Source organism: Rhinatrema bivittatum, chromosome 1 (assembly GCF_901001135.1).
Source record: "Rhinatrema bivittatum chromosome 1, aRhiBiv1.1, whole genome shotgun sequence".
Lineage (NCBI taxonomy): Eukaryota > Metazoa > Chordata > Amphibia > Gymnophiona > Rhinatrematidae > Rhinatrema > Rhinatrema bivittatum.
Genome location: NC_042615.1, coordinates 601,688,168 through 601,714,799, shown reverse-complemented (window position 1 = coordinate 601,714,799; position 26,632 = coordinate 601,688,168). Strand labels below are relative to the sequence as shown.

Below are 26,632 nucleotides of genomic sequence, written 5' to 3'. Positions count from 1 at the left end.
AGACAATGTGTGATGGTAAATGGAACTTACGCTGAAGAGAAAGCGGTGTGCCGCAAGGATCGGTTTTGGGACCGGTCCTGTTTAATATCTTTGTGAGAGACATTGCTGATGGGACAGAAGGTAAGGTTTGTCTTTTTGCAGATGATACTAAGATCTGCAACAGAGCGGACACGCCAGAAGGAGTGGAGAGAATGAGACGGGATTTAAGGAAGCTGGAAGAGTGGTCGAAGATATGGCAGCTGACATTCAATGCCAAGAAATGCAGAGTCATGCATATGGGGTATGGAAATCCGAAAGAACTGTATTTGATTGGGGGGGGGGGGGGGGTGAAAAGCTGATGTGCACGGAGCAGGAGAGAGACCTCGGGGTGATAGTGTCTAACGATCTGAAGTCAGCAAAACAATGTGACAAGGCAATAGCTAAAGCCAGAAGAATGCTGGGCTGCATAGAGAGAGGAATATCTAGTGAGAAAAAGGAAGTGATGATCCCCTTGTACAGGGCCTTGGTGAGGCCTCACCTGGAGTACTGTGTTCAGTTCTGGAGACCGTATCTCTAAAGGGACAGAGACAGGATGGAGGCGGTCCAGAGAAGGGTGACCAAAAAAGTGGATGGTCTTCATAAAATGACTTATGAGGAGAGATTGAAGAACCTAAATATGTATACCCAGGAGGAGAGGAGGAGCAGGGGTGATATGATACAGACTTTCAGATATTTGAAAGGTTTTAATGATCCATGGTCAACAATAAACCTTTTCCGCTGGAAAAAAAAATCAGTAGAACTAGGGGTCACGATTTGAAACTCCAAGGAGGGAGACTCAGAACCAATGTCAGGAAGTATTTCTTCACGGAGAGGGTGGTGGATGCCTGGAATGCCCTTCTGGAGGAAGTGGTGAAGACTAAAACTGTGAAGGATTTCAAAGGGGCATGGGATAAACACTGTGGATCCATAAAGGCTAGAGGATGGGAATGAAGAGAAGAGCCATGGGGGTGGCTTGCTGGAATGGAGGCTACTACCTGATGATTACTACCCTTACTCAATAAGCCTTCACACGGTTAATGCAACTCCAACATTGCTCTCTGCTTCAACAGCAAGGGGAAATGTGGAAAAGAGGATTTGCTTTCAGACAACCCACAAGGACTGAACTACACAGTCTGGGTAAACAAATAAGCGTGGGGATAGCTTGCTTATTGCGGCAGTTACTACCCTAAACCAATTAAGCCTGATACATCACTTTGCATGCATGTACAGCGTTGCTCTCTGCTTCAACGGCAGGTGGAAATGTGGAAAAGAGGATTTACATTCAGACAACATCCAATAAGGCACTGATCTGTGCAGTCTGGGTAAACAAGCATCGGGGTAACTTGCTTGATGCAGCGGTTACTACCCTTAACCATTAAGTCTTATGCTCACCTTTGATGCAACTCCATTACTCTCTGCATCAATGGCAGGGGGTGGCAGGAAATTTGAATCAAACAGTTACCAACAAGTGCCCTGAACTTGGTGGTCGGTGAAACAGCTAAGAATGGGAAAATGAGTGTGGGAGCTTGCTGGGCAGACTGGATGGGCCATTTGGTCTTTTTTTGCCGTCATTTCTATATTTCTATAATAGGATAAACTACTTTAGATCTAGTTCTCAGTGGCATGAAGGATTGGGTGCAAAGGGTTATTAAGTACAAGAACATAAGAATTGCCATGCTGGTTCAGATCCAGGACCATCAGGCCAGCATCCTGACTCGAACAGTGGCCAATCCAGGTAGTGAGTACCTGGCAAATTCCAGAAAGTAGATCTAATTTGTGTAACTCAATCCAAGGGATAGCAATAGCATTCTTTAGTCTACCTGGCTAATAATGTGTTATCCTCCAGGAACTTCTCCATACCTCTTTCAAATCCCACTATACTAGTCACCTTGATTACATCCTCTGACAACAGATTCCACAGCTTGATAGTGCGCTGAGTGAAAAAGTACTTTCTACGATTTGTTTTGAATCTGCTATTTGTTAGTTTCATAGATTGTCTCCATGTTTTAGTATTTTGTGAAAGGGTAAATAACCATCCTTTATGTACTTGTTACACCATACTCATGATTTTATAAACTTCTATCATGTCTCCTCTCAATAGTCTTTTCCAAGCTGAAGACCCCTACCCTGTCTAGCCTCAAATCATTTTTGTTGCCTTTTTCTGCACCTTTCCTAGTTCCACTATGTTTTTCTTGAGATGGGGTGACCAGAAATGTACACAACACTCAAGGTGAGATTGCACCTTGGCTCGATACAGAGACAATATGATATTTTCTGTTTATTCTCCATTCTTTTTTGGATAATTTCTAACAATCTTTTTTTTTTTTTTTACTGCCGCACTGAGCCAAGGATTTCAATGTTTTGCCCACAAGGACTCAGAGGTCCATTTTCCTGGGCACTGACTCCAAATACAGAACCCAGCATCAGGTACCTGTAGTTGGGATTATTTTTCCCTATGTGCATAACTTTCTACTTGTCTATATTAAATTTCATCTGCCATTCAGTTGCCTAGTCTTAGTCTCACAAGGTCCTTCTGCAGTTCCTTGTAATCCATTACTATTTTAACAAGATTTAAGTGTCGTTTCCCAGAAAGCCTAATTTACCATCAGCAGATGACGCTTCTGAAGCTGCTTATCAATAATGATCCTAATACGATCAAATTTGACATAATTACTAGAGGGAGGACATTAAGCAAAACTACTAAAAAAGAGAGTGACAGAAAGAGGAAATAAGTTAGAAATTAAAACCAGAAAGTGTTTCCCAGCCCTCTTTTAGAAGCACACCTAACCTGTTGAGTTATCAGGATATCTGTAAAGAACATGAATAAAACAAATTTGCATACACTGAAAACTCAGGGCATGTAAATCTCTCATATTCATTGTAGCAATCCTGAAAACCCGATTGGATAGGTGTGCATCCAGAAGAAGGTTAGAAAACCCTGAACTAGAAAGAATAGTTGTCAACATTAAAAAGTTTTCATGATTTAAAAATACTCTTAAGAACCCAGATAAAATGTATTTCATGCATTCAAACAGGCTGAAAGAAGACCAGACAACTACCAGCATAGTTTAATAATGAAGTGAAAGAGGAACCTAGATCCAAAAGGGCACCTTTCAAAAATAGAAAGCAGATCCAAATGAGGAAAATAGGCAAGAGCATATGTACTGATAAGTTAGATGTAAAGCAACACTAAGACAGGGCAAAAGAAAATTTCAAAGAAGTTTGCCATATTAAAATCCTGTTTAGGAGATAGTTTTTATGAACTGTGTTTTAGATTTATGTATGTTTGTTATGATTTACTTGTTTATTTGATTGTGAGCCGCACTGATCAATCCTGAATTGGATTTGCAGTGTAGAAAAATCTGTGAATAAAATAAATAGATGCAAAAGCTAATAAAATCTTTTTCAAGTACATTCAAAGCAAAAATTCTGTGAGGGAGTCAATTACGCCACTATTATGACTATGGAGTAAAGGGAGTACTCAAGGACAAGGACATAGCAGGAAAACTGAATGAATTCTTTGCCTCGGTCTTCACGGAGGCGAATGTGGGAATATATGCACACCAGAAATGTTCTTTGATTCTGAGCAGCTAAAGCAAATCTCTATAATGAATATAATAATAATATAACATATTTATAATGTACACTTGTATATAATTAATCTTCTCTCTCTCACTTTATTTTCTTACAATCCCAGTTCATTTACCCTTGTTATTTGTAACTGCATTTCTTCATCACGTTTATTCATGTTTTTTGGTTCTATTTTTTGCACCCCTGTTTTTCTGTAAACCGACATGATGAGAACGAGTTCTTGAATGCCGGTATAAAAAAACCATAAATAATAATAATAATAATAATAATAGAGCAAACTGACGAACTATAGAGTAACAAGTCACCAGGACTGGATGGTGACCACCCGAGTTCTAAAAGTACTCAAATATAAAACTGAAACCTGTTACTAGTAATTGTAACCTAACATTTAAAACTGCCACAATACCTGAAGATTGGAGGGTGGATGTAATGCCTATTTTTAAAAAGGGCTCCAGAGGTGACCTAGGAAATATACAATGGTGTGCCTGATTTAGGCGTTGGGCAAAAAAGTAGAATTTAGTCTTAAAGACTAAATTACTGGTCACATGGTAGGCATAGCTTAATGGGGGAAGAATCAATATGGTTTTAGGAAAGGGAAATCTTGTCTTACAAATCTCTTGCTTTTTTCAAGATGTAAATAAGCATGTAGATAAAAGGTGAGCTGGTCGATATAGTGTATTTGGTTTTTCAGAACGCATCTAAGTATCCCATGATAGACTCCTCAGGAAATTAAAAACACAAGGGATATGGGGCTCTACCCTATTATGGATTGGTAACTGGTTGAAAGACAAGAAATGGAGGGTAGGGCTAAATGGTACATTTTCCAAATGGAGAAAGGTTATTAATGTAACACCACATGATCTGTACTGGGACCTATGCTGTTTAACATTCATAAATGATCTGGAAAAGGGAACAAGTGAGGTGATCAAATATGCAGAAGACAATTGTAAGGAACTGCAGACAGACTTAGCAAGACTGGAAGTTTGGGCAACTCAATGACAGATGAAATTTAATGTTGAAAAGAGCAATATGATTGCACATAGAGAAAAATAATTCCCAACTAGAGGTATGCAATGTTGGGTTCTAGATTAAGAGTCACCACCCACAAAAACCACTTCAGAGTTCTTGTGGACAATACATTCAGTTCAATTCAGTGAGAGGTAGCGCTCAAGAAAGCAAATAGAATGTTAGGATTGACCCAAAAAAGGAAGAGAGAATAAAATTGAAAACCGCATATTGCCTCTATCAATCCACAGTACAACATTTTGGTTGCTCCATCTCAGAAGACAAAGCAGAACTAGAAAAGGTACAGAAAGAGCAATAAAAATGAAGGGGATGGGACAACTCTTCTTTGAGGAAAGACTAGGCAGGCTAGGGCTTTTCAGATTGGAAAGAAACAGCTTAAAGGGACCATGACAAAAGTTTATAAAATCAAGAGTAGAATGGAACAGGTAAATAAAGGATGGTTATTTCCCTTGTCAAATACTAAGCATGGGGATCCTCCATGAAACTAACAACCAGCATATTTAAAACAAATCGTAGAAATTATCTTTCAGTCAATGCATTGTCAAGCTCTGGCACCTATTGCCAGAGGATGTGGTCAAGGAGACTAGCATAAAGGGGTTTATAGGGGAATGACATGTTCCTGGAAGAAAAAGCCATAAAACATTAGCCCAGTAGACTAAAGAAAGCCACTGCTATCCATGGGAGTGAGTAGCAAGAAAAGATAAACTATTTTTTTTATTAAAAAAAAAAAAAAAAAAAAAAAGATAAACTATTTGGGATCTGCCAGGTATGTGACCTGGACTAGCCACTGTCAGACAGGATGCTGGGCTTGATGCATCTTGGTCTGATCCAGCTGGCATCTCTTATGTTCTTATGAGAAAAGAAACTACCACTATCTCCATACTCTTGAACACTGGCATCAACCAAGAACACTGATGCTCCAGTGACTTCATATGATGCTCAGCCCTGAGCTTCCTCATGCCCTAATTCAACACAAAGGAAACTCTCTTATGAAATGAGTGAGAAGGCTTTCTGCTCTAAAGTCTCTTAGGATGCTGAATAACTCTTCAGTACTGTTGCATTTGAAACAGATGAAGATGTATGGTGTTTCTGTATCAAAATGAAGCTGTCACACAACTTCTGCCTTCAGAGATCAACGACCCTAGATGACATTATGCAAAAAGGTCACAATTAAGGACATCATGAAGAAAGCTCAGAGAGCATATGCAAGACCAGTGGTGGTCAGTTATGGACATCTTCTGATTACAAATCAGGCAGCACTTGAAGCTGCTGCTTTTCTTTTCAGCTATTGTGAGGAAAATAGATGCAGGGAAAACAAAAGAATATTGTGCTGAAAAGTGATCTGACTGAGGTTACTGAAGAAATCTCACTGGAAAAGGAAGAAAAATCACAGACCCCAGAATCTGCTGATGAAAAAGAAATAAATCTTGCTTAAGTGTTAAAAACCACTCACTAGGTAGCATTAGGGAAAGACCTGAATAAGAAGCACAAAGCACATAATAATCTATCTGTACAAAAAGCAAGGAACACATCTGACAATGTCCATGGACAATAAAGGACTGAGGGGGTCCCACATAGCGGTAGCATGAAAAGATTCCCATATAGGTCAGAAAAGCTGTCTTGGTTATAGCTTTTCAAGAAAAGTTTTGCATCAGTGCCATCACCACTTGGATGGCTGGAATATTCTGCTTGTTGCAAGTTACAGTTAAAAAGCGGCACTCCTGTCAAGTAATCAATTGGGTTCAAAACAAATACTCATCAGTAGGCAGAAGAATATTCTGCTTTGACTCACTCTCCTAAATGTACTACCAGAGGCAAAGCCACCAAATAAATACTGCTAAAGCACAAGTGTTTGTTTCATGATTTTAATTCACTAACAGATGTGCTCAATTACAATTCACAATAAAAACATTTTTCACCATTAACTCCAGTAAAAAGCTATCTTATGAGAATTTACTTGTATATAGAATGAGCCGAGAAGCAAACACAGTCTTAACCTATATAACATGTGGCACTGGCACCTACAATACTTTCGACCATAAAAGAACAAATAACATTTCATTAGCCCTGCTCAACTCAAATTCATTACATTGAGAAGCATGCCATCTAGTGGCTACAATAATTTTTGCATGGCAGTACTGCTCGGATTAAAGTACTGAACTAGGTAGAGGAGTTCAAAAGGTTTTTCAACCCTTTCATGCTTATGGCCATAAATAAACGGAGTAAAATATTCCTATTGGGCCTATTTATCTAGCAACATTTGATATCTTTAGATGAATGTAGAGTTATTTAGATGAGGATTCATTCTAGAACCAGTACATTTAAAAAAAAAAAAAACAAACCACAACCAACATTTCTCATAATCAGAATTAAATCAAATATAAATATCTATACAGCATTGCAACATCAGCACTAAAATGCAGCCTAATGTCTCTAATATATCTCAATATTTATCTTCTCCAATCTCTCATTCAACTGGAAATACTTGTTAGAAGTCATGCTATGGTCAATTTTCTAAAGCTAAGGCAAGTGCTTTTCACTTCTTAACTTAAGAGGCAATTTATTCCACAGTGCTGAGTAGTGATTACCATAACATTTATTATTAGTTCTTTCAGAATATTTTTTTCAAATAAATGTTTTTCAGTGTAAACTACCAGTGTTACCAATGTTCCAAAAAAGCTTTGTACACAGAAAATATTGGTTTTTATGTTTTTCAGAAATGATGTTCCCCTGATACAAGCAATTATTGCCAAAACCCAGCTGTTGGGACATGTGTATTCAAATAAGGGTTAGATGCTCAATAATTTATCTATTTAACATATGATTTTCTTTGGACTTTCAACTTCAAATTTTATTTACAATTTACTGTTTCATGATAATGTCTCACCAGTTAAGTATTTTTTACTTCAAAATTGTGCAATGATCAAATATTGAATATTGGGAATATTTTTTCGCACTGCAAATGTTTTTGTTTTTTTAAACGTAATCTGAAGGAGTTATAATTCTAAATACAAGTCTCAAAGGGCATAGTTGTACCTGAATTCAGTGATTATATGATTGCTCCTATATAAATTTGAGATTTTTTTTCTTTGTTCACAACCAAATTGATAGTGTGTCATCCTCTTCCTGTTTTGAATTTTCCAGTTGGTGATTTATCCATTTTCTTTTGTTAGTGCATAAACAAATAGAATGTCTATTCTTTTATTCTTGTTCTGTGCTTTCACTTTGTAAACTTTTTACTTGTATTAGAAGAGAGGGGGTGGGGGGGACACGACGACCATGTAGCTAGACTCAGATTTTGTCCTGATCCAGAACTGCCCATCTTTCCATGTCAACCTGCTTCTGTGCACATGCTGCTCCTGCTACATCTGACTACTTGTTATAGACGTGGGGCTTAGCAAATGGCTTTGCATCCATTCAGCATCAGTGAAAGTAACAGAGCCAGATGAAAAAACACCCCCACCAGCCCAACTAATGCTGGAAAAATAAAAAAGTTTCAGTAACAGAAGCATGCAATGCAAGTTTGCTTACCATAAACAGTGTTTTCTATAGATAGCAGGATGAATTAGCCATGATATGTGGGTGATGTCATCCAGTAGTCTCAACTCTCCAAACTAGTAGAACTATGAGCTCTACTGAGCATGTCTAGGAACTCCCATGCAAGTGTTTCCTTGAGAGCCTCCTCAATCTGTTTCAGGGCTAACTAGCTATGTAGACTACTCTCTAGGCAGGAGGGCAGGAATCTCATGGCTAATTCATCCTGCTATCTATGGAAAACACCATTTATGGTAAGCAAACTTGCTTTTTCCATCAGTAAGCAGGCTGAATTAGCCATGGTATGTGGGAAGTCCCAAGCCAAGGGTTGCAGCAGAGCATTACTGTAAAATAAAGCAAAATTGCTTACCTTGTAATAGGTATTATTCCAGGACAGCAGGATGTAGTCCTCATATATGGGTGACATCATTGATGGAGCCCTATTGCGGAAAACTTTCTGCAAAGTTTCTAGAAATTTTTGACTGGCACTCTGAGCCCACTGAGCATGCCCAGCATGCCATATTCTCAGCCACAGGGGTCTCCCTTCAGTCTTGTATGTAGCAGTAAGCTTTAGCAAAAAATAAAATAATAAAACATATCGGACCCAACTCCGCAGGGTGGCGGGTGGGTTTCGTGAGGACTACATCCTGCTGTCCTGGGATAACACCTATTACAAAGTAAGCAATTTTGCTTTAGCCCAGGACAAGCAGGATGCTAGTCCTCACATATTGGTGATTAGCAAGCTAGAGGCTGAGTCATTTTGTAGTGAAGCAACACTGAAGTACTGCTGGTGAAAATGAGGCAGCTGAAGATCACAGCAGATTGGATGGAGAGGGAGTTGGGATTAAACTGGAAACAAGTTCTTTAAGACAGATAGTCCGTAGGCTGAATCTTGTCGTCCTTCTTTGTCCAAACAGTAATGAGCTGCAAAGGTGTTAAGACAACTCCATGTTGCTGCTTTACATATGTCAAGAATTGGCACTGAACGATAGTGTGCTACTGAGGTTGACATTGCTCTTACTGAATGCGCCTTTACTCGTCCTTGGAGAGGAAGGCCTGATTTTTCATAGCAAAACTGTATGCAATCTGCTAGCCAATTGGAAAGAATATGTTTACCCACTGCTTTTCCCAGTTTGTTTGGATCATAAGATACAAAGGGTTGAGTGGATTTCCTGTGGACTGTAGTGCAGTCTAAGTAAAATGCTAGCGCACGCTTACAGTCCAAGGTATGTAAGGCCAGTTCTCCTTGGTGAGAGTGAGGTCTTGGAAAGAATGTGGGTAAAACTATGGATTGGTTCAAGTGGAATTCCTTAACTACCTTGGGGAGACATTTTGGATGTGTACGGAGAACCACTCTGTCATGTAGGAATTTTGTATAGGGTGAGTACGTGACAAGTGCTTGCAACTCACTAACCCTTCTAGCCGATGTAATGGCTATGAGGAAGATAGTCTTCCATGTGAGAAATTTGAGATCACAGGAAGTCATGGGTTCAAAAGGAGAATGCATGAGTCTTGGTAAGACCAAATTCAGGTCCCATTCTGTGACAGGTGGCCGAATTGGTGGTTTAAGGTGAATTAAACCTCTCATAAATCTACTGACAAGAGGATGTATGGATATTGGTGCATCTCCCATCTTGTTATGGTAAGCTGAGATTGCACTTAGGTGTACTCTGACAGATGAAGTCTGGAGGCCAGAGTCTGAAAGATGGCATAAATAGTCTAGTAGAGAAGTTGTGGGGCAGGAGAAAGGGTTAATGTTCTTGTGTGTGCACCACAAAGTAAACCTTTTCCATTTCGAAGAATAATTCTTTCGTGTTGAAGGTTTACGTGAAGCTATAAGCACTTGAGATACATTGTTTGAAAGATTGAGTGCTTGTAAAATCAAGCTTTCAACATCCATGCTGTCAGGGATAGGGATTGAAGGTTGGGATGGCGCAACCGACCCTGATCCTGGGAGCTACACCCAGGCGAATTGGTTCTCTGATCAAGAAGTCTAGAAGTGTGGGAAACCATACTTGTTGAGGCCAATACGGGGCTATGAGTATCATGGACCCCTTGTCCTGTTGTAGCTTCACTAGAGTTTTGGTTATGAGTGGTATCGGAGGATACGTGTATAGAAGGCCTGAGTTCCAAGGGCGAGCAAAGGCGCCCTTGGCTGGCTGGTGTTTCTGTCTGTGCAGAGCGCAGAACTTGTCCACTTTGTGATTCAGGTGTGATGCAAAGAGGTCTACTGTTGGTTGCCCCCAACATTGGAATATCCTGGTGGCTACTAAGGGATCCAGGGACCACTCGTGTGGTTGAAACTGACGACTGAGTCGATCTGCCACTACGTTGTGAATGCCTGCCAGATAAGTGGCCTGGAGAAACATTGAGTGTGTTAGGGCCCAACCCCAAATCTGTGTGGCTTCTTGACAAATGAGGTATGAGCCCGTACCTCCTTGTTTGTTCAGGTACCACATGGCTACTGTATTGACCGTTTGAATGAGAACAGTCTTGTGTGAAAGGCAGTCCTTGAACGTATGCAGAGCATAACGTATAGCTCGAAGTTCCAAGAAATTGATTTGAAACGTTGCTTCGAGTTTTGTTCAAGTACCTTGGGTTTGGAGATTGTCTATGTGAGCTCCCCAACCTAAGGTGGATGCATCTGTAGTTAAAGTTATCTGAGGGACTGGTTGTTGGAAGGGCAGGCCCTTGCGCAAGTTGTCCTTGTTCGCCCACCAAAGTAGAGATGAATGCAGCTGGTGGGTTGCTTGAATTGGAGAGGACAGTGGTTGAATGGCTTGGATCCATTGTGATCTTAATGTCCATTGGGTTATTCTCATGGCTAATCTTGCCATAGGAGTGACATGAACTGTGGAGGCCATGTGACCTAGTAAGGTCAGAAACTGATGAGCTGTTGCTTGTTTCTTTGAGTGTAGCGAGTTTGCCAATAGGGCAAGTGTCTCTGCCCGGTCGTCGGGTAGAAAGGCTTTTGAGAGGATGGTGTTCAATTCTGCTCTGATTAATTGAAGCAGATGAGACGGAATGAGATGGGACTTTTGATAATTGATAAGAAATCCCATAGAGTGAAGTAGAGCAATTGTTCGATTTAAGAACATAAGAACATGCCATACTGGGTCAGACCAAGGGTTCATCAAGCCCAGTATTTAGAGAAGTTATTGCTCCTTGTTGAGATTGACTCCTGATTAGCCAGTCATCCAGATAAGGGAAGACGTGGACACTTTCCTTGTGTAAGTGTGCTGCTATTACTGCCAGGCATTTGGTGAAAACTCTGGGAGCTGAAGAGAGTCCGAATATAGTACTCTGTACTGGAAATGCTGATGACCCACCAGGAAGCGCAGATATTTGCGATGAGGAGGGAATATTGGAATGTGAGCGTAAGCGTCTTGTAGATCCAGAGAACAAAGCCAATCTCCTGTTTGAAGAAGTGGAAGCATGGTGCCTAGAGAAACCATCCTGAACTTTTCTTTCTTCAGAAATTTGTTGAGATTTCTGAGGTCTAGGATGGGACGTAGGCCTCCGGTTTTTTTTGAAATGAGGAAGTAGAGGGAATAGAATCCTCTGCCCTGCTGAGTCGGGGGCACCGGCTGTATAGCCCTGGCTCTCAGAAGGGTGGATAATTCTACTTGCAATTGGGTTATGTGATTTTCTGTTAGCGAAAGAGGTCTCTGAGGAGAATCTCTTGGAATTGAGAGGAAATTGAGTTGGTAACCTCGAGATATTATTGCAAATACCCATTGGTCTGTTGTTATTTGTAACCAATGGTTGTAGAAGTAGGATACTCGGCCTCCTACTGGAAGATCTGGATGAGGATTGAAGAGATGGCTTCGGTCTCTGGGAAAAGCCTCAAAAGCCAGCAGCCGGTCCAGTCTGTGGCGGAGGTTCAGGCCTAGCCGCCCTAGGTTGTCTGGGCTGAGTTCTTTGTTGTGGCCTAGTAGATCTGCTCCTTGATGTTGGAGGGTAATAACGCCTCTGTTGATAGAAGGGCCTTCTAGGTTCTTTTCTTTGAGACCGACGAGATGACTGTGCAGCTGGATCCTGCAGAATCAATGAAAGCTGACGCAGGGTTTCTGTGTGCTCTTTCAATTGAGCAACCGCAACTTGTACCTTGGGACCAAAAAGGTCATCACCAAGACATGGGAGGTCAACTAATTTTTCCTGGATTTCAGGCCTGAGGTCAGAGACTTTAAGCCAAGCCGAACGTCTTGCACTTATACCTGATGCAGCCACTCTGGATGCTGTCTCAAACCCATCATAGGCAGCACGGACTTCGTGCTTGCCAGCCTCAAGTCCTTTGTGAATAATTGCTTGGGCTGCTTCTTGATGTTGTTGTGGTAATGATGGTATAAACTCTTGCATCTGTTTCCACAGATTTCTTTGATATTGAGTCATGTATAATTGGTAAGATGATATTTTAGTATTTAACATGGCTCCTTGATAAACCTTTCTTCCCAGGGAATCCAAGAATCTGTGATCCTTTCCTGGGGGAGTGGAGGAATGTGGTTTTATCCACTTTGACTTCTTTTGTGCCGATTCTACCACCACCGATTGGTGTGGAAGCTGTGTTTTTTGGTAGCCAGGAACAGACTACACTAAATAAGTTGTGTCCATTCTCTTATTTACAGCAGGCACTGAGCATGGGTGCTCCCAAAGTCGATGCTGTAAGTCCAGGAGGACGTCATGGACAGGTATGGCTACTACTTGCTTTGGAGGGTCCACAAATTGGAGAACCTCCATTTGTTGCCTTGAATCTTCCTCCGTCACCAAGGTGAAGGGTATGGTGTCTGCCATATCCTGGATGAAATTTGTAAAGGATAAATCCTCCGGTGGAGATTTCTTCCTTGGATCTGGAGGTGAAGGATCTGACATAAAATCTTCAGAGGAAGTGTCTGTATGCCCATCATCCCAAATATCATATGGATCTTCTTGATGAGGAGATATTGGAGAAGATCTAGGTGGGCGAGGAAGCCCTGAAGGACCTGGTTGTGGGTCATAGAGGGGCATCCCTTCAGGCCATTCTTCTCGGGGCTTGGGAGGAAGAGCACCGACTACTTTGTCAAATCTCTTCATAAGGAGTTGATATAGTGCTAGCTCTGGATGCCCTGCGTCCCCAGGCGTCATTGGCATTGATGGCATCGGAACCGACACCGAAGATGGCGGTGTCATCGATTATCATGCCGGTATCACTTTAGGCTGTGGTGCCGGCATCGGTGTAGGCACCGGCATCGATGGAATCGTCGGCATCGGTGTAGGTACCAGGATCGACGTAGTTGTTGGCATCGGTGTAGTCACTGGCTTCGGTGGGATCACCGGCATCGGTTCGGGAACCGGTATTGGCGAGGGCGCCGGAATGGACATCTGCTCCTTAAGGGCCTGGAGCACCGCTTGCCGGATGAAATCCGACAATTCCTGCGGAACAGCTGGTGCAGGCAAAGCAGCTGAATGCGGTGGTGGTGGAGGCATCAATACTCCTTCCACTGAGCCCTGTGGAGGTTCAACTACTGGTGTTTCTTTGCGAGGTGAAGGCCCCGGCGTCGAGGATAGTGGTGTTTCCTGAAGTTTTGGCCGCTTAGCAGTCGGTTCCTCTGGGGAGAGAAGCCCCGTCTGTGTCTATGTCTATGACGGTGTTCCGGTCGGTGTTCAACTACTGACCTCATCGATGCTATCGATGTCGTTGGCGATGGATGGTCTCCCGACCCCTCCGGACGACGTTTTTTCAATATTATTCATTTTGAGACTCCGGCCGGAGACGATTTTGTCGATGTCGAGGGAGAAGGCAAAAGCTGTAGATGGAATAGATAATCCATCTTCTCTTGGCGAAGTTTTCTTCCCTTCAGAGTTATTTCTGCACATTTAGGGCAGGTTGTGACATCATGTTTGTCCCCCAAACATAGGACACACTCGAGGTGTGGTCTGTAATGGACATTGTCAGATTACAGATAGGACATTTTTTAAATCTGGTAGCCATTTTCAATCGACAGCCATCGATGAAATGAGGGAAAAATTATGAGATAAAAAGTTTTTACTCAAGGAGTAAAAACGAGACTACGATAACTCACCAGCCGGTGGAAATCTGAGAGATCCCTTGTGGGAGAAAATGAATGAGAAATAAGTAATTTTTAGTCAGCAACACTGTGAGAAAAACTCACAAGGCTCCTGCTCCGCGATACCTACAGCAGAACGGAAAATGAAGACTGAAGAGAGACCCCTGTGGCAGAGAATATCATGGCATGCTGGGCATGCTCAGTGGCCTCACAGGGCCAGTCAAAAGTTTCTAGAAACTTTGACAAAGTTTTCCGCAATAGGGCTCCATCAATGATGTCACCCATATGTGAGGACTAGCATCCTGCTTGTCCTGGGATAAGGCCTAGAATGGATGCTTTTCATGATCTCCACCTCTTACTTGATCTCACCTCCAAAAGATTTCCATCCACTCCCCCACAGACATAGCATGAGAGAAAAACCTTCAGTGACTCAAAATGTAATTTTGTTGTTACTTGAAGTATACTGTGAAATGAAGAAAACTAAATTCAGTGGCAGTAGTCAGTCAGTCAGTAAAAGTCATAGCTAACGTAACTTACCCTTGAACTGCTGTAATGGAGATTCTGTCACTATAAGTCTGTCGCCAACACTGGTCACCCTGAGGCCCTAAAAAACGAGTTTTTGCTGCAGTTAGAACATGAGACAGCTGCAGCCTTGCTACACCTAGAAGTAGATCTTTGGCCATTTTATCCTTGTGCCAGACTTCAACCAGAAGAGGTAACCTAAAAGAAAATAGCATGGTTTAGAGCAATGCTTCTCAACCCAGTCCTCAGGGCACACCTAATAAGTCAGGTTTTCAGGATATCCAGAATGAATGTGCATGAGATAGATTTGCATGCAATTAAAGCAGTACATGCAATCTTTCTCATACATATTCATTGTGGATATCCTGAAAACCTGATTGGCTAGTTGTGCCCCAAGAACTGTATTGAGAAGTACTTGTTTAGAGGTATAAAATCATCAGCAGAAATGTGTCTACCTATTTACTACTAAAATAGTAAAAGTAAACCAAAACTCCCCATTAGGACTTTTGAGAAATGAGCAATGACCTGAAATCATATATTCTAAGTAAAAATATACAAAATATTGCTTGAAAAACCTTAAACCAACAGAAAAAAATGCAGTTTGTGGACTATGAGACACTTACATTAACTGCTGTATATGGAAAGGAAGAATATGTAGATTTAATTCTCTTAACTGATAAACAATGTAATGGAAAGTATTTAATTGAAAAAAAAAAAAAAAAGAGGGCACTGGGAATACATAGTCTATGCCTCTAGAAAACACTCACAGGCCGATACAGTAAGGGCGCGTAAGAAAAAGTGTGGCAGTGCCGGGTGCCCGCTTGTTTGCCGTGCGCATAGTTCGGATCACATACCGTTTGATACAGTATTTAAATGGCATGCAAATGCAAGCTGCGTCCAAAGCGCGTCCATGAAACGTAATCCATTTTACTGTATAGAGTGCTATACAGCGCCTATACAGTATCCTGGGTGTGCTGGTACCTGTCATTTCAAATGTCATGTACCAGAAAATGGATGGTTCTCCTACGCTCGGGCATCGGGGATTGCCAGTCCTCTCTCTCCCCCTCCCGAAGCAAGGCGCAGGGCGAAAATCGACTCGACATGTTATTAAAGCAAATAGAAATTGTAACAAAAGTTAAAGCCGGCGAAGGTGCATGAACGCACGTCCAATTTGGGCGCTCAAGCAGCGAAGGTGCATGAGCGTGCGCAGTGACCTGAGCGCCCGGATGGACGTCCGTGGTCACGGCGTGCACGCATGCGCCTTTGCTGCTTGAGCGCCCAAATTGGACGTGCATTCATGCACCTTCGCCGGCGGGGCTGCAGGAAGCCGCTTTCGCTGCCGGCTGCCCCCGGGAGGCAAGGGAGCCGCGGTGGGCGCCTCGGGAGGAGGGGAGAGAGGACTGGGGCTGCTGGAAGCATGCAGTAAGTTTACTTTTGTTACAATTTCAATTTGCTTTAATAACATGTCGAGTCGATTTTCACCCTGCGCCTTGCTTCGGGAGGGGGGGGTAGAAGACTGGCAATCCCCGATGCCCGAGCATAGGAGAACCAGGACACACCATGTTACTCGCTTGCTCCAACCCACCCACTTATTTGACCGGAGCCTGTCTATTGCTGTCACATCCCTCTAACGTCAGGGTCAGGGTAGGCGGTAAAGACGCAGCAAAACAGTTGGTTAAAAAGGCGATAATCGAGCCGCACGTTACTGTATGGAGGGAATAGCTAATCCGATCGTTTACATATCATATACATGCCGCAGGCGGAAATGGATACGCGTCAATTTAAAGAAGCAGTAAAGATTGGTAAAAACGGATAGTGAATCACGGGTTAGACTTACGCGGCCAAATTGTGGCTAGAAAGCGGGTTAGAAACAGGGTAACCGCGGCCACGCTTTACTGTATCGGCCTGTGAATGAGGTATGGGCTGAACCTAGACAATATTCTAGATGAATTTAATTCAACATTGTTTTTAAGACAAACATGTGTTTGTGATCTAGACTATGCCATTTAAACTAGCTCTCCCTCAAATTGCCCTATTGCCTGGTTTTGCTTAGAAGATAAGGGAAACGTGGGAAGTACTTCAAAGGGATTTTAAAATTGTTAACAACTTTTGATTCCCACCAGATCTGCAAGTTATCTGCTGATAGGGTCCAGATGTATTGGGTAGTCACAGCCCCACTGCTCACAAGGTTCCCAACAAAAAATTGTAAACAAAATTCAGTCCTTAAAATGCTTCCTTTGCCATCTTTTATTTAAAGGGAATAGGGAGGTCATTTTGCATCTCACCTTTCTGAACAGTGTGCTTTATTACTGGTCATTCATCACCAGATAAAAAACAAACACCTTGAGATGTTTGCAGTAAAATTGGTTAACCATTATAACTAAAAAGATACCTTCTGATTGCCAGAACAAAAATAATTCCTAAATATATTACATACAATAGAATAACACACATCAACATAAGATGTATTTACTAAATAATATTACACTAATAAATTTGCATGGAGCCTATTAAACATGATTCCAAAGTACATTACTTTATATTTCAGAAACATTCATGGAGCTACCCCTAAGTCAGATGTGACATTTCTTTGTTGTGATTATAAAAAAAAAAAAAAAAAAAAAAGTCACTTTTTTTTTTATTTAATAAAATCTATAGACCGCTTTCCTCATTCAAACAATATCGCTCAAAATGCTTTGTATTCTGCAAATACATATTTATGACCTCAGCAGATTACAATTTATACCAAGAGAAGACAATACTGGTCCTTGAGTGCCACAAACAGATCTGATTTTCAGGATATCCATAATAAATATTCATGATATAGATTTGCATATACTGTCTATGTATTCAAATATACCTCATGCATATTCATTGTACTTCAGGGACAAAGCTGCCTACCCCTGATTTAGACAATGAACAGAGCATAACATCCAACATCATATGTTTTAAATTGAATAATCAAAGTAAGATAGAGTAATCATTATTAATGGTAATAGCAAATTCTTATTTACAATTATTAACTGGTATTAAATGGATACTAATGATCATTGTTCAAAAATTTTCCATACAACTGAAACATTGATTTGGAATTGGGAGGCAGCTCAGAGCATATTAGAATATTTAGGACATATCTAAAGATGGGACCTATGTCACCTGAAAAGCTTATGTACTACATCATCTTTAGATTGTTGTTATTAAACTAATCTAAAAAAATATCACAACCTGTAAAGAAAAAGAATTGCATTTTTATTGTCATTCTTTGATGCCTCAACTGTTTTCCTAAAAGAAACTATAAAAATATTCAAATACCTGAAAAACGTGTCTTGTAGCTGATGAGGCATTGTTGCAAAGTCAAATGCACAGTAGGACTGAGGAAGAAAAACTTCCATATTTTTTCTTACTTCAACTGGAGGATTAGTCATAATAGGAGCTGCACTACCAAAAAATGGATACGAGTACCTGATAAGAAGCAACAAGAAAAAAGTATTGATTGTGTCTGGAATACAAAATGCACAAACATACCAGTTAAAAAGGTATGGTTTCAAAGAAGTCCAATTACATGCTAAAATTTGAGCTGGATATACAAAGAGTCAAAAATGTTCTTTATGCCATTAAACAAATACTTATACATATAACATTCGGGGTCAGACATACTGTTTCAGTTTCAATAAGGAAAGGAATTTGCACATTGTATTCAAACTGGTTATATGTTAACCTTGGAAAATACTTCCCAAGTGAAGTCCACAGGCACTCTTTTTTGGAATCCAGATGTTAGATTCATACCAGGGCTACCTTAATTTAATTATGCTGCCTGCTACGCAGCCCCCCTGCCAGCAGTGGTCATCAGTGAGCCTTGTTCACAGCCGCTATAGCCACCTCATTGCTGATCACATGATGCAGGACTTCCAGACCTATTTAGCCCAGCCTCTCCAGCACTTCTTGCTTCTTGAACTCATTGACTCTTTGTATTGGCCCTCCTTCCCTTGCTTTCCTGCCTTGTGGCCTTTTGGCTTTCTGCCTTGCTCTGTGGCCTCTCAGGCTTTCCTGTCCTGCATTGCGGCCTTCAGGCCTGCCTAGCCCAGACTTGTGGCCCCTTTGGGCCTTCTTGTTTGTACAAAACTGTTCCCTTATAAACAATCTGGAATGGTCATTACTGGTTTACATTTCCCTCCCATAATACCTATGAGCTTTATAGGTTGCCCTCTTGGCCTCTCTTCTGAACAGCCATTTAGAAGTAGAGGGAAAATCAGAGGGTACAGCAAAGAGCTGGCGCAATATCTAGTGGTGGTCCTTAAGCTGTGCGACAGTCTCCTGGATTTTATCCCCGAATACATTTTCGCCTGCACAGGGGAGGTCTGCCAACCTCTCCTGAACTTTGGGTCATAAATCGGAAGACTTCAGCCAGGCCCATCTTCTGGCAGTAATCCCCACTGCAGGCACTCTAGAAGCAGTGTCAAAGATGTCATATGCAGCCCGGACCTTGTGCTTGCCAGCATCGAGGCCTTTCTTGAGCATGGAGTTTAGCTGGTCCTGAAACTGCTCTGGGTAGGGAATCAGAGAAGTCTTGTATCATCTTGAAAAGGTTTCTTGTGTACTGTGTCATATATAGCTGGTAGGCAGCTATACGTGAAATCAGCATGGAACCATGGAATACTCGACGTCCCAAGGCATCCAGATACCTTTGTTCTTTCCCTGGAGATGTAGAAGAATGAGGCAGAGGTCTCCTAGCCTTCTTCTGAGCGGACTCCACTACTATAGAATGGTGAGAGAGCTGGGTCTTCTGGAACCCAGGAGCTGTTTGAACCAAATAGGTGGCGTCTGTTTTCCGGTTCACCGGTGGTACGGTACCTGGATGTTCCCAGTTATACTGGAGAAGTTCAAGAAGGACTTTGTGAACTGGTATGGACATAACCTCCTTGGGCATCCACAACTGGAGTACCTCATGCATCTTGTGCCTGGAGTCTTCCTCTGTTTGAAGCTTAAAGGGAATGGCTTCTGACATTTCCTTTATAAAGCTTATGAAGTACAGATCCTCTGGAGGGGAATTTCTTCTCTCTTCAGGAGGAGATGGCTCAGAGCAAATGTCAGAATCCTGGGTGTCTGAGGAATCATCAGACCAGGGCTGGTATGGCTGATCTCCAGCATCGGTTGGGCCTCCTGATGGAAGGAAGAGGCCTATTCTAGCTGGGTCAGGTCATGGCACTGATGGAATTGGCGGGGGCATAGAAGGCGGCACCGATAAGGGTCGATGCGGCACCAAAGACTGGAGAGGCACCAATGGAATCGGCGACTTTGATAGACGTCTTCGTGGAAGAACCCCCGATGTCCCTGGCATCGATGATTCCTCTTCCTCCGATGACAGGGGAACCAGAGTCGATTGTGTTGGACATATCGGTGTTTTTGGGGGCACCGGTGGAAGAGCCCCGATAAGTGTGTCCAATCTGTCCAGTAATGGAGCCAGCATCATGGCCATCAGATCGGTGTCGGAGATTGGAGTCAGTGCTGAAAGAGGCTGAAGACCCTATAAGTGCTTGGAGGACTGCCTCTTGAACCATCCGATTCAATTCCTTGTGGAAAGCTGGCGCTTGTAGCACCAGTTGCTGAGTAGGAGGCTGTACATGCATTGCCGGAGAGTCCACCGGTGAGAGTGGAGTCTCGGCTCCTGGCACCACTGAAGGTGGGGAACGCCTCGGTGTCCCGGGCATGTAAGAGGATGGAAGCTCCTGTGCGCGGGCTTTTTTCCTCGGTGGCTCTGCCGATGCTGACGTCAAGGCCTTCTCTGGGTCGGTGGACTGAGCCTTCCGATGTCGATGCTTCTCCTGGTGCTCGGCCCGGTCTTTCTCTGGCGCCGAGGATGAAGAGGTGGACGACTTTGAAAGGGATCCAGCCGGGTGAGAACTACAGGTGTCTGGCTGGTATCGAGAGGTTGAAGGTGACGGTGCCGATGACGTCAAGGTCTTCGATGGAGTAGGCTGCTTAGAGAAAATGGAGTTTCTTTTTCAGGCTAAGCATGCCCTGCGGCTCTTAGGGGTCATTTGGGCACATTTGGTTCATGTTGCGACGTCGTGGTCAGCCCCTAAGCATAAAATACATACCTTATGCGGGTCCGTGATGGACATCATCCTCTGACAATCGGGGTACCGATGAAAGCCCGTCGCCATAGTTCTAAAGAAAAATTTAACTGTGGTGCGGTCGGTGGCCGTTAGGCCTTGAGTTAAAAGAACCCACGGTAACTGACCGCAAAAACGAGGTAAAGCCTTACCTAACATTAGCGGATACAGATGGTCGATAGGGGGACCCTGGATGGGGTGAAATTTGTCACATTTTTAGAAAAAGATTCCACGAGGAAATTCCTGTCATGAATATTAGAAAGCTCCTCAAATCGCCTGGCTAATGCTGCGTGGAAAAAAAAAAAAAAGAGACTGAAGGGGGACCCCTGCTGGATGCAGGGTTGGTGGCATGCTGGGCATGCTCAGTGTGCCAAGTCAAAGCTCTAGAAACTTTGACAAAAGTATTCCATGATGGGCTCACATATGTGGTGATGTCACCCATATGTGAGAACTACCATCCAGCTTGTCCTGTGAGAAATTAGCTTAGATGGGTCAAGGAATGAAATCTCTGTAAATCAGAAAAACAGACATGCCACGGATTCAGTAGAAGCCATGACAAATTGTTTGCCAAGAAGAAACTTAAGTTTTCACCTTTACTACCATTGCCATTTGTCTAGATTTATCTACTTGTCAAATATGCAGTTAAGAGACTTGTATGAAAAAGCACAGGGAATGCCAAGTTTCTGTTTTTGATCTTATGACTATGGTAGCAATTATAACAATATTTATATTACACATGGGGGTAGTTTTATAACAGAATAAATTGAAAGAAGAGCTATGTTTTTGTCATATTTAAATTCCAAAATGTATTTTCATATGGAAAAGGAACATGGCTTACTCTCCGTTCAGTTATTTTACAGGAGAATTTCATTAATGGGTGCATCTGGACAATCCTTTATTCACCAGCACTAGTTTATAATCCCAGGTAAAAAAGGATTTGAGAAAATCTACTTGTAGCAACCCCTTCTGCTACAAGGTCCAGACAGCTGTCAATCACAGCGATGACTAGTTCTAACTTCAAAATGAGAAAACAAAGGACAAAATATTTGAATATCCACCTATCACAAGTAACTATTAAAAAAAAAAACCTCATGAATGCAAAAACCCTAAAAATATATTTGAGATAAAGTTTTGTTAAAATAAAGTGGTAAACATATGGACGACCATATGTGGAGGCGGTAATACCAAGCACTTGGGAATATATATTTTATCACAATCTCATTGTTCACCAGAATATCATATACTATAAATATGTGTGTGAAAAAAATCCATTACTTCTTTCAAACATTTAAAGAAAGTGCAACAATCCACTGTTCTTTAAAGCTGTAGAAACATGAAAGCAGGGGAAAAAAAAAAAAAAAAAAAGACAGTATGGCCTATCTAGTCTACCCATAGACAAAGACATGTTTCCAACTACAAAAAACACTGCTTAGCTCAATTTGTGGAGAATATCAGCATACCAAATGGAAAAATTACTTACCTGATAATTTCGTTTTCCTTAGTGTAGACAGATGGACTCAGAACCAATGGGTATAGTGTACTCGTGCTAGCAGTTGGAGATGGATCAGATTTCAATCTGACGTCAGCCCCTAGTACATATACCCCTTCAGGAAGTGCAGATCCTCAGTATTCTTCCTTGCAAAGCATTGTGGATATATGTTTGACTGACCGATTGGTTAATTTGATTAACTTGTATAACTTCGTAACTATATAAACGTTATAACTTAATTAACTGGAATAATTTGAACTGGTCAATTGAGTATAGCTGGAGACCGCCAGGGAGCTCAACCGGAAAGCGTCGACACCCAGCCGGGTGGAGACCTAGGTAAACGAAAGGAGGCTTACCCTTGAATCATTTGCAATACCATGCGTGACGGCAGCCAAGGGCGGGCTGCTGAGTCTATCTGTCTACACTAAGGAAAACGAAATTATCAGGTAAGTAATTTCTTCATTTCCTAGCGTGTAGCAGATGGACTCAGAACCAATGGGATGTATAAAAGCTACTTCCGAACTGGGTGGGAGGCTGCCTGTGACCCACTTAGTATTGCCCTTGCGAATGCCGTGTCCCCCTGAGCCTGAACATCCAGACGGTAGAATCTGGAGAAGGTATGGATGGAGGACCATGTCACCGCCCTGCAGATCTCGGCAGGCGACATCATTCTTGTTTCTGCCCAGGACGCTGCCTGGGCTCTGGTTGAATGGGCCTTGACCTGTAGAGGTGGAGGTTTCCCTGCTTCTACGTAGGCCGCCTTGATAACTTCCTTGATCCAGCGGGCTATGGTTGCCCGCGAGGCTGCTTCCCCTAGTCTTTTCCCGCTGTGAAGGACGAAAAGGTGGTCCGTCTTCCGTACGGGTTCTGACATTTCCAGGTATCTGGAGAGGATTCTGCCAACGTTGAGGTGACGCAGGTTACGGATTTCTTCTGAATTCTCCAGGGCTCCCGCCGAGGGAAGCAAGATGGTCTGGTTCAGATGGAAGTAGGAGACCACTTTGGGAAGGAATGACGGTACCGTGCGCAGCTGGACGGATCCTGGGGTGAACCTAAGGAAGGGCTCATGGCAAGACAGTGCTTGTAGTTCAGAGATGCGTCGCGCTGAGCAAACTGCCAGGAGGAAGACAATCTTCAGGGTCAGCTGACAGAATGATAGGCCTCGAAGAGGTCTGAAGGTGGATCCAGATAGGAAGTTCAGGACGAGGTTGAGGTTCCACAGAGGTACCGGCCACTTCAGCGGTGGGCGAATGTGTTTGACTCCTCTCAGGAAACGTGACACATCCGAGTGAGAGGCTAGGCTATCACTGTCATCCCTGGTGCCGAAGCATGCCAGTGCTGCCACCTGTACCTTGATGGAATTGAGGGACAGTCCTTTCTGAAGTCCGCTCTGTAGGAACTCCAGCAACACGGGAACTTTAAGTGAGCGTGTCTTGATGTCGTGATCTTCGCACCAGGCCTCAAATATTCTCCAGATCCTTATGTATGTTACCGATGTGGAGAACTTGCATGCTCGGAGGAGGGTGTCTATTACCGCCCCCGAGTATCCGCTCTTCTTCAGGCAAGCCCTCTCAATGGCCAGACCGTAAGAGAGAATTGAGTCGGGTCCTCGTGGATGATCGGACCTTGTTGTAGCAGGTCTCAGAGGGGGCAGGGGTAGAGGGTTCCCTGCCAGCAGTCTTCTCATGTCTGCGTACCACGGTCTTCTTGGCCAATCCGGGGCCACCAGAAGAACTAGTCCCTTGTGTAGCTGTATCTTGTGAATCATTGCGCCCAAAAGGGGCCACGGCGGGAAGGCGTATAGAAGGGTGCCCTGTGGCCAGGTTTGCACCAGGGCATCGATCCCTTGGGATTGTAGATCCCGCTTGCTGCTGAAGTATCTGGGTACTTGGGCGTTGGTTCTGTTCGCCAGGAGGTCCATTTCCGGTGTTCCCCACCGGTTTACTATCATCCGGAAGGCTGCGGGAGATAGCTTCCATTCTCCTGGGCCTAGACTTTCTCTGCTGAGGAAGTCCGCCGTGATGTTGTCCTTCCCGGCGATGTGGGCGGCGGAGATCTCCTGTAGATTAAATAAATAAATAAATAAATAAATAAATAGATTTGCTTCCGCCCATGCCATCAGTGGGTTTATCTCCATTGACACCTGTTGGCTTCTGGTTCCCCCTTGCCTGTTGATGTAGGCAACCGTTGTGGCGTTGTCGGACATCACTCTGACCGCTTTGCTTCGGAGTCTTTGAGCGAACCGCAGGCAGGCAAGTCTGACTGTCCGCGCTTCTAGGCGATTGATGTTCCATCCTGCCTCTTCTGTGTTCCACTGCCCTTGGGCAGTTAGTTCCTCGCAGTGTGCTCCCCATCCCCGCAGACTGGCGTCTGTCGTTAGCAGAGTCCAGGTTGGGGATGACAGTCTTGAGCCTCTGTTCATGTGGCTGGGCTGCAGCCACCAGCGTAGTTTGGTCCCGGACTGTACCCGGGAGAGGTAAGCGTACGGTGTAATTGTGCGACCGTGGGTTCCAACGGGACAGCAGTGAGTGTTGTAGAGGCCTCATGTGGGCCCTCGCCCAGGGGACGACTTCCAGTGTGGATGCCATCAGTCCTAGGGCCTGCAGGTAATCCCATGCCGAGGGGCGAGGGTCGCTCATCAAGGATTGCAACCGGTTCCACAGTTTTGATCTCCTTGTGGGAGTCAGGCTGACTTTGTCTTCCTTGGTGTCGAAGTGGACCCCCAGATACTCCAACGATTGTGAGGGCTGCAGGGAACTCTTGTTCGTGTTGACGACCCATCCGAGGCTCTCCAATAGAGACTTGACTCTGTTGGTTGATTGGATGCTTTCCTCTGGTAATTTTGCCCTGATCAGCCAGTCATCCAAGTAAGGATGTACGAGGACTCCTTCCTTCCGCAGTATTGCTGCCACTACCACTATCACCTTGGTGAACGTCCGTGGTGCTGTGGCTAGCCCGAAGGGTAGGGCCCGGAACTGGTAGTGATGGCCCAGGATCTTGAAACTAGGTAACGCTGGTGTTCCTGATGAATTGGGATGTGCAGGTACGCCTCTGACAGGTCCAGGGAGGTGAGGAACTCTCCCGGCTGTATTCCCTTTATTACGGATCTCAGGGTTTCCATGCGGAAGCGGGGGACCTTCAGGTATCGGTTTACGGATTTGAGGTCCAGAATTGGTCGGAACGTTCCCTCTTTCTTGGGAACGAGAAAATATATGGAATAATGACCAGAGTTTATCTCCTGAGGAGGTACCGGAGTTATGGCCTCAAGGTTCAGTAGCCTGGCCAGTGTAACTTCCACTGCCGCCTTTTTGGTGGGGTCGTGGCAGGGAGACTCCACAAACTTGTCCGGGAGGGTGCGAATGAAGTCCAGGTAGTACCCTTTCCGGATGATGGCTAGGACCCACTTGTCCGAAGTTATCTCGACCCATCTTTGGTAGAATAGGGTCAGTCTGCCCCCTATGGCTTCCCTTGGATGGGTCGGCTGATTCTCATTGCGGAGCGCGGCTGGGCCCTGAGCCCGAGCTGTTTCCCCTCTTGTTGTGCTTGCTCCGAAAGGACTGGTTCCTGCCCGGAGGGCGGGGCGCCTGGTAGCTGCTCCTGTATGGGTTGAAGCACTGCGAGCTTCTGCCCCTGGAGGTCCTGGAATGCTGTCACTGGACTCTCTTTGACTTGTCTTTCGGAAGGCGCGGTACTGGGGATTCACCCCATTTGCCCGTCATCTTTTCTAGATCGCTGCCGAACAGGAGGGTTCCTTTGAAGGCATCCTTGTGAGTAGGGTTTTGGAAGATGGGTCGGCCGACCAGCTTCTGAGCCAGAGCTGTCTCCTTGCCGCCACCGCCGATGATACTCCTCTAGCCGCTGTGCGTAAGAGGTCTGAGGATGCGTCCGTTAGAAAGGATAGCGCCGGGTCCAGGATATCTCCTGGTGTGCTGCTCCTGGTCTGGGATAAGCAGGCACGTGTCACCACGGTGCAGCAGGCCGCAATCTGAAGAGACATAGCGGCCACGTCAAATAACTGCTTAAGCATAGCTTCCAGCCGTCGGTCATGCGTGTCCTTGAGGGCTGCTCCTCCCTCCACCGGGATGGTGGTGCGCTTGGAGACTGCGCAGACCATGGCGTCCACTCTTGGGCAAGAGAGCATGTCTTTGGTTGCTGGGTCCAGGGGGTACCATCTGGCCAAGGCCCTTCCCCCTTTAAAGGCAGACTCTGGGGTGTTCCATTCCAGGTCAATAAGCTGTTACGCGGCTCGCAAGAGCGGGAAATGACGGGAGGACTGTCGAAGGCCTTCCAGAAAT

The 26,632-nt window shown here is 43.9% G+C and overlaps 1 protein-coding gene across 2 annotated transcripts in view; it reads right to left on the bottom strand.

Annotated features, from left to right (window-relative positions):
* CEP120 (centrosomal protein 120) overlaps window positions 1-26,632 on the bottom strand; it is a 419,833-nt gene that overhangs the window by 202,567 nt on the left and 190,634 nt on the right. For both annotated transcript variants that reach the window (XM_029619774.1, XM_029619782.1), the window contains 2 exons: window positions 18,048-18,197; window positions 14,751-14,933 (listed from right to left, as the gene is read on the bottom strand). In XM_029619774.1, coding sequence (XP_029475634.1) covers window positions 14,751-14,933; window positions 18,048-18,197 — 333 coding nt within the window. The remainder of the gene's footprint in view (window positions 1-14,750; window positions 14,934-18,047; window positions 18,198-26,632) is intronic.